Source organism: Symphalangus syndactylus, chromosome 7 (assembly GCF_028878055.3).
Source record: "Symphalangus syndactylus isolate Jambi chromosome 7, NHGRI_mSymSyn1-v2.1_pri, whole genome shotgun sequence".
Lineage (NCBI taxonomy): Eukaryota > Metazoa > Chordata > Mammalia > Primates > Hylobatidae > Symphalangus > Symphalangus syndactylus.
Window position 1 is genome coordinate 8,537,115 of NC_072429.2, and position 8,757 is coordinate 8,545,871.

General features: G+C 38.3%; 1 protein-coding gene across 8 annotated transcripts in view; it reads left to right on the plus strand.

The window, feature by feature from the left end:
• The window catches only part of CLK4 (CDC like kinase 4), a 30,085-nt gene extending 22,084 nt beyond the window's left edge, over window positions 1-8,001 (plus strand). For all 8 annotated transcript variants that reach the window (XM_055285029.2, XM_055285031.2, XM_055285028.2 and 5 more), the window contains 4 exons: window positions 470-552; window positions 3,549-3,628; window positions 5,004-5,094; window positions 5,181-8,001. In XM_055285029.2, the coding sequence (XP_055141004.1) occupies window positions 470-552; window positions 3,549-3,628; window positions 5,004-5,094; window positions 5,181-5,321 (395 nt within the window). In that variant the 3' untranslated portion in view covers window positions 5,322-8,001. The remainder of the gene's footprint in view (window positions 1-469; window positions 553-3,548; window positions 3,629-5,003; window positions 5,095-5,180) is intronic.
• The last annotated feature ends 756 nt before the right edge of the window (window positions 8,002-8,757 follow it).

The following is an 8,757-nucleotide window of genomic DNA, read 5'->3' on the forward strand; positions in this document are numbered from 1 at the left end:
AGAAGTAAACTCATGCATCAAGTTGATGATAATTGATAAGGGATTAGTAATTTCATTCTGAGGATAATTATAAACCTGTATTTGTGCTAATAAAATATAAAAATTCTTGGACTAACCGTGAACTGAGCATAATGATGCTTTCAACAGCACGCTCTCCCATTATATAAACAGTTCAGAGGCTATGGAATATTTGCACAAATTGGTTGTATACTTGGAAAATGGTAGCCCCCTTTTATTTTACATAACATGCACCCGTCTCTAGTTAGAATACCATGTCTTGATGTGAGCATATGGACTATGCAGTGTGTTGAATAACATTTGCTGTAAAACTAGAAATATAAACCCTGAATTTGGTGTCATATTCTCCCAAATGGGTTCTGTAAAGGGAGCACTCATATAGAGAAGGATTTAATGTACTGTCAATTAAAAGTTGTTGCATAGTAAAATGTTTCTATTTGTCTTAAAATAGCTTTAGGTTGGTCTCAGCCGTGTGATGTTTGGAGCATAGGTTGCATTCTTATTGAATATTACCTTGGTTTCACAGTCTTTCAGGTACGTGGCTAGTAAATTCCATTTAATAATTCATAACAAATTGTAAACGTTAAAGGTATGCTAAAGTTTTGACTTCCATATTGGAAAATTGCCATACATCATTATTCTTGAGATTAAAACTTAGGCAAAATGGTCATTCTTTAAAACCACAGTTGAATGAAATGTTACTATGAGTGAGTGATCATAGTTAATTTTGCATGTGATTAGTGTTTGTAACACATGGTTCATGTATGGTTCATACTATCTCCTTTTTTAAATTGTAGAGCTCCTTCATAAATTTGCAGTAGTGTTAATGTGGCCAGTTTTCAGTTCTAGTTATGTTGACTATCAATATGGCCAGGAACGAGTCACTTATTCCTTTTTATAAAAGAATTCAGGAACAACAAGGGATTGTATTTTACTCTTAAGTATTAAGCATCTATAATGTCTTAGGCGTTTCTAAGTATAAGTACATAAAGGTGAAGAGACAAGATCTTCCTCAAGTCATGCAAAAGACATTGGAAAACGATTGCAGTATAGTGTAGCATTTGCTGTGACAGAACAATGTAGAAAGTGTAGGTAGGGAGGGCCAGGCGCAGTGGCTCACACCTGTAATCCCAGCACTTTGGGAGGCCGAGGTGGGCGGATCACAAGGTCAGGATATCGAGACCATCCTGGCTAACATGGTGAAACCCCGTGTCTACTAAAAATATAAAAAATTAGCCGGGCGTGGTGGCGGGCGCCTGTAGTCCCAGCTACTCTGGAGGCTGAGGCAGGAGAATGGCATGAACCCAGGAGTCAGAGCTCGCAGTGAGCTGAGATCGCGCCACTGCACTCCAGCCTGGGCGACAGGGTGAGACTCCGTCTCAAAAAAAAAAAAAAAAGAAAAAGAAAAAGTGTAGATAGGGAGAACCCAGGAAAGGTTAATAATTACTTTCTTTAGAGAAGGCGTCACTGAGAACATAGGAAGAGGAGGAGGAGTTAGAAAACTGGAGTGCAATGGGCATATAAGGAAGAAGAAACAGTATCTGTAAATGCATAGAGGAGTAAAGGAATATATTCTATTCAGGGAAGAATAGCGTTGTCAGAGTGTCTTGTATAAATGGGAAAATTATAATAGGCAAGGATCAATTCATAAAAGACCTCGCAAGGTATTGGTTTGATCCTAAAAGTCACTAGAAGTCAGTGGATTCCAAAAGTAGACTGGTCCAAAGTGAAAATGGTTGTCCAGGGTTGCCATTCTGACCCTTATTTAGAGATTATCCCTCCTTTTTTTTTTTAAATGTCTCTTTTATGTAATGATAGTCATAGTTGTTGGTAGTTTGCTTTTAAAAATAAAAAGTCCTTAATTGGTAAAACAAAAAGTAGGAAACTCTACATTCTTTTCCACTCTGTCCTTAAGTTGTACTTACATATGAAATCTAAATTTTTTTTTTTTCCCCTGAGATGGAGTCTCACTCTGTCACCCAGGCTGGAGTGCAGTGGCACAATGTTGGCTCACTGCAACCTCTGCCTCCCGGGTTCAAGTGATTCTCATGTCTCAGCCTCCCAAGTAGCTGGGACTACAGGCACGAGCCACCACACCCCACTAATTTCTTGTATTTTTAGTAGAGACAGGGTTTTGCTGTGTTGACCAGGCTGGTCTCGAACTCCTGACCTCAAGTGATCTGCCCTCCTCGGCCTCCCAAAGTGCTGGGATTACAGGTGTGAGCCACCGCACCCAGCCTGAAATTTAAATTCTTGAAAGCTTTAGGTGATGCAACCACTGAAGAACTTTAAGTAGGGTCGTGGTATGATCAAGGTGTTGTGTTTGGGGAAGAGGGGCTGGAGATCCCAGCTAGTACTGTTGAGGTTGATTTGAAGTTAGAGCAGTGCAGGGGGCATGCAGCTATGATGGGCTCAGAGTCACTTAGGCAGCTATTGCAAAATGATGAATTCCCTGTTTGTGGGGCACCTCACCAGATTTCTGTTTCTGTCTAATCTGTAGAGATCCTGTTGAAAAGTACTCTGAGTTTATAGATAAGTTTGATGTCTTAGAATCATGGTTATCGATCAGTTCTGGGAGGTATTGTCTGGTTTTGCAGTGGTGAGCTGTAGGGTCAAGAAAAGTTAAGCAAAGTGAATGCTTTCTTCAATCTGACTTATATAAAATGGATGCTTCAGGTGATTTTATGATTATAAATCACTTTGAGTTTTAAATGAAATATATATTATTTGAGAGGTGGTTTATATTTTAACTCCACCCTGCAAAATACTCTTAAACTAAGGAATTTCTCTAAAACGTGAAGCTAGTATTACTTATTCCTGTCATGTATCACAACGATTTGGAAGCAATATGCAAGGCACAGTAGTTGATAGATTTCTTTTAAAAGTGTTGCATACAGCCTCTGCTCTCCAGAACAAGGGTTAGCAAACTTTGGCCCATGGTGAAATCCTGCCTGGTGCCTGTTTTTACAAAAAGAAGAATATGCAATAGGGACCACTCATGACCAGCCAAGCCTAAAATATTTACTATCTGGCCCTTTACAGAAGTTTGCCAATCTCTGCTCTAGAAGCATACCATTCCAGCTGTAAGTTTGACAGTTTTCTGTATTCTACTTTAGCCAAGCCTCTGTTACTGTCTAATTTAAGGATATGTGCTTTGACATGGGTTGATAGCTTAACTTTCCTCATATATGAGCTATATGACTTTGAGGTAGTATCTTAACCTTTTTGAAATTCATGTTCCCACATACCTAGCTCAGAATTGTTTAGAGAATTGTTGGGACTGTATGTATGTCTATTGCCTGGGAGTAGTAACTGTTAACAAGTGAACTATTCATTGGGTACTGGATGTTAATTTTGGTTAAGCAGCTGATTAAAATGAGGAGACAGTTTTTCTGGTAACCTTGCCCAGTTATTCTTTAAACAGTGTAAGAAATACGAATAAAGAAGGAAACTGAAATTTTAGATTAAACAAGTTAATGTGTTTGTAGGGAAATGGAGAGTGCTAAATTTCTTTTTCTTACATTTTTTAGACTCATGATAGTAAAGAGCACCTGGCAATGATGGAACGAATATTAGGACCCATACCACAACACATGATTCAGAAAACAAGGTATGTTTTAAGATTGAAGCCTTTGTTGGATACGTGCGATAGGATATATTCAAACTACAGAAAACCCAACGTTGTTATAATGCTGATTCCAAGGACTATAGATTTTGACTTTTTTTTTTTTCTGTACTGGAGGTAACTTCTAACTGCATCTTACTCTTTTTTTTTTTTTTTTTTTTTTGAGATGGAATCTCACTCTGTCACCCAGGCTGGAGTGCAGTGGTGCAATCTCAGCTCACTGCAACCTCCGCCTCCTGGGTTCAAGTGATTCTCCTGCCTCAGCCTCCCGAGTCGCTGGGATTACAGGCGCCCACCACTATGCCTGGCTAATTTTTGTATTTTTAGTAGAGATGGGGTTTCACCATGTTAGTCAGGCTGGTCTTGGACTCCTGACCTCAGGTGATCCACCTGCCTTGGCCTCCCAAAGTGCTGGAATTACAGGCGTGAGTCACTGCACTCGGCCATGTTTTTAAAAACTAATATAATAAAAAATATTTACCTTGTGATCTAGTGCAGGGGTCCCCAACCCCTAGGAACTGGGCTGTACAACAGGAGATGAGTGGCGGGTGAGTGAGCATTACTGCTGCCTGAGCTGCACCTCCTGTCAGATAAGCAGTGGCATTAGATTCTCATAGGAATGTGAAGCCTATTGTAAATTGCGCATGTGAGGGATCTACCTGGCATGAAGGTTCCTTATGAGAATCTAATGCCTGATGATCTGAGGTGGAAGTTTCATCCCAAACCATCATCCCTCCTCCCCGGATCTGCATCTGTGAAACCGGTCCCTGGTTCCAAAAAGGTTGAGGACCACTGATCTAGTAAACAAAATGGCTTTTGGGTTTTTTGGTTTTTTTTTTTTTTTAACTCAAGTTTACGTTTGCATAAATGTTTTCTTAAGGTGACATAAAAATAATACATAGAATATCGAAAAGCTTGTGTTTTGGAATCATATCACTCTAAGTGTGAAATTTATTCTGTCCTTAACCAGCTGTATATTCTTAGACAAGGTGGTATTTCCAAACACAGCTTCATCACAGAAGCCACCTAGGGAGTTATTTAAAGATTTCCAGCCCCATTCTAGATCTAGTGAAAACAGAATTTACAGGACTGGATCCAGGCGGCCCCTAGTTTTAAGCTGACATTGTTCCACGTGTGATAGTTAGGAACAACTTAGTTGAGATACTAAAACCTCACAGGGTGGAGGATATAAGATGTCTGATATATAATTGTTGCTGAGGTTTTTAAAAATTGTATGCATATGTATTATATAAGTCTATACACCTAGAGAGAGCTGCTTACCATGTCTCCCCTCATGGGTGCAGGGTAAAGATACAACTCTTGTTATTTTACTAATCCAGACTTTTTTTTTTTTCTGTAGAAAACGCAAGTATTTTCACCATAACCAGCTAGATTGGGATGAACACAGTTCTGCTGGTAGATATGTTAGGAGACGCTGCAAACCATTAAAGGTAAAAGAAAAAAGATTAAAGGTTAAATAAACCACAGGTTTGCACTATTACTAATTTTTTTTAAAACAAAAACATTTCTCCCCCAGGAATTTATGCTTTGTCATGATGAAGAACATGAGAAACTGTTTGACCTGGTTCGAAGAATGTTAGAATATGATCCAACTCAAAGAATTACCTTGGATGAAGCATTGCAGCATCCTTTCTTTGACTTATTAAAAAAGAAATGAAATGGGAATCAGTGGTCTTACTATATACTTCTCTAGAAGAGATTACTTAAGACTGTGTCAGTCAACTAAACATTCTAATATTTTTGTAAACATTAAATTATTTTGTACAGTTAAGTGTAAATACTGTATGTTTTGTATCAATAGCGTAATTAACTTGTTAAGCAAGTATGGTCTTGATAATGCAATAGAAAAATTAAAATTAATTTTTCTTTTTGAAATTACCATTTTTAAATACCTTTGAAATATCCTTTGTGTCCAGTGATAAATGTGATTGATCTTGCCTTTTGTACATGGAGGTCACCTCTGAAGTGATTTTCTTTGAGTAAAAGGAAATCTTGACTACTTTATATTCTTAAAGGAATATTCTTTATATACTTCAAATTTAGAACTTAACTTTAAAAGTTTTTTTTTCTGTAATTGTTGAACGGGTGATTATTATTAACTCTAGATAAGCAGGTACTAGAAACCAAAACTCAGAAAATGTTTACTGTTAGAATTCTATTAAATTTTAAGTGTTGTATTCTTTTTCATTGGGTGATATCAGGGTGATAAGCAGACATTCATGGAAAGGCATGCAGTTTGTCCATTGTGACAGTTTGTTTAATAAAACCACATACACACTTTATTTAAGATTAAAATCTAACTGGAAAGTCAGCTTGGAAAATGGACATTTCCAAGTATGTTTGGTGAGTCACAGATATAAAAATAGAAATTCTGATGAGAGGTTTCAGTTTTTAATACCAAGTCCTTAGGAGTCTTAACATTGACCAGCATCTGTTTATCGAATGACATAAGTATGTAAACCTATAAGAATTAAGGTTATTAGGCAATTTATGTTTGTGATAATTCTTACGGGAGAAAGAGGATTTGATTGGAAATCATTTTGGGAAGAAAGTGCTGCTGAAATTTCCGGAATTTAATTGATTGGTTAACATAAACTTTTTGACTCTAGGGTTTGTGGTTGTTGTTCTTTTACTGTCCTTGTTTTCACATAAAAACTATATGGAGCCAGGCCCAGTGATGCCTGTAATCCCAGCACTTCGGGAGACTGAGGCAGGCAGATCACCTGAGGCCAGGAGTCTGAGACCAGCCTGGCCAACATGGTGAAACCCTGTCTCTACTAAAGATACAAAAAAATTGCTGGGTGTGGTGGCGCGCGCCTGTAATCCCAGCTACTCAGCTACTCGGGAGGCTGAGGCATGAGAATTGCTTGAATCCAGGAGGCGGAGTTTGCAGTGAGCTGAGATTGCACCACTGCACTCCAGCCTGGGCGACAGAGCCAGACTTCATCTCAAAAAAAGAAAAAACAAAACAAAAACCCAGTATGTAGTAAATTACTTACTTGGGCAAGAGAAAAAAAAGTCTGTTGCTATGGTTCAGTCAGCCAGGTAGGAATATTTTTTGTTGTAGAATTCCTAAGTGCTTATTTCCAGATGTAGGTTAATTTTTGTTAAAAGTATCCCTATTTCATAAGTGCATTACACAAATATTGGAGTTTTATCTGTTTGTGTTTTGTTTTGTTTTTTAGACTGAGTCTTGCTCTGTTGTCCAAGTTGGAGTACAGTGGCGTGATCTCGGCTCACTGCAACCTTCTGCCTCCTGGGTTCAAGCGATTCTCTTGCCTCAGCTTCCCGAGTGGCTGGGATTACAGGCATGCGCCACCAGGCCCAGCTAATTGTTGTATTTTTAGCAGAGGCAGCGTTTCACCATGTTGACCAGGCTGGTCTCAAACTCCTGACCTCAAGTGATCCTCCTGCCTCGGCCTCCCAAAGTGCTGGGATTACAGGCATGAGCCACTGTGCCTGGCTAATCTGTTTATGTATTTTAAACATAAAATGCATGGGATTTTCTTGTAGGACAAATAATGAAACCAAGCTTGGTTTCCTATGTTACTTAGGGGCAACATTTGTCAGTACAGTAAGGCTGTGTTCCTAAAGTAGACTAGGAGTTTAAGAAAGCTGAAACAAAAAGTTTGTTGTAGAATAACTGCATACATTATGTTTAGGCCTCCGATGTAGTCCAAATACAGTGACTGTATGTGATAATTTTTTTAAAGCAGCATTTGATGTTTAAAAACAAGGTTTTTCCTGAGTCTCAGAGCTCTACAGATTAAGGTGTTTGCTATCCTTTATTTTCCCTTTCATTTTCTTTTTTCCAGTGCCATTGTACTACCCAAGCCTCCTGTTCTTTCCCCCAATAAGTGCTTCAAGTTCCCAAATTAGTGTTTACTTTCTTTTAACAACTCATTCTCAGAGTAGCTGATCTCAGGATATAGGAAGAAAGAAAAATATTCACATTATTTCTTACTAAGAAGTTATTGATTGCTAACCCCCTGTCTCTTCTGAAAGTTTACGTTCTTCACAAAGGGTATTTGCTAATTTCTAGGCCTAATTCATGGAACTTCAGGAATTCAAAGGAAACTTTAAAAAATTAGGATAGATGAAATGCTTAGAGGTTAGGGTGGTACCTCTGGGATCATTGAGTGTCTTTTGCCAACCTTCCTTCCCCTCTTCTTTGAGCTTTCAGGTTCCTACTCTTAATTGCCTTTTTTCCTTGTATTTCTGAACTCATTTTCTCAAGTTCCAAGGTTTTTTTGTTTTTTGTTTTTTGTTTGTTTGTTTGTTTTTTTTTTTTTTTTTTTTTTTTTTTTTTTTTTTTTTTTTTTTTTTTTTTTTTGACAGTGCCTTGAGCTTCAACACTAAAAGGGAAAAAGATTTAGAATGGCCAGTGCACATGAATCATTTGTAATTTAGGTATTTTTCTTAATAATTTGATACCTCATAGTTTACTGTTTGTAGAAATTCCGTTGAAGTCAAGCTTGATTTTCTTACGGGGCATTTGTAAAGGGCAGCTAACTAGATTATTTCCAGTCTGCTGCTGCTACTCATTTTCTTGAGGTTTTTTATTCATCCATGCATTCATGAAAATTTTCAGAGTAGTTGAATTAAATTGACTCCTGCTGACGGCAAGGGGACAAACTACTAACAATTTTATACTTCATAAAATTGAAAACTACTCTGAGTACTCTAGAAAGGCTATATACTAGAGAAATTGGAAGTGACTTGGCCAAATCTCCCAGTAATTGTGACTTAAATTCAGGTTTGCCAGATTCTAGCATTGTGCTTTCCTGTAATAATACATTGAGTCAGAACGATCAGTTTGATTCTTATTCACAGCTCTACTCTGAAAATAAAGATTTATCGCTGGGCACGGTGGCTCACGCCTGTAACCCTAGCACTTTGGGAGGCCGAGGGGGGCAGATCACGAGGTCAGGAGATCGAGACCATCCTGGCTAACACTATGAAATCCCGTCTCTACTAAAAATACAAAAAATTAGCTGGGCGTGGTGGCGGGCCCCTGTAGTCCCAGCTACTCAGGAGGCTGAGGCAGGAGAATGGCGTGAACCCGGGAGGCTGAGCTTGCAGTGAAATGGAAT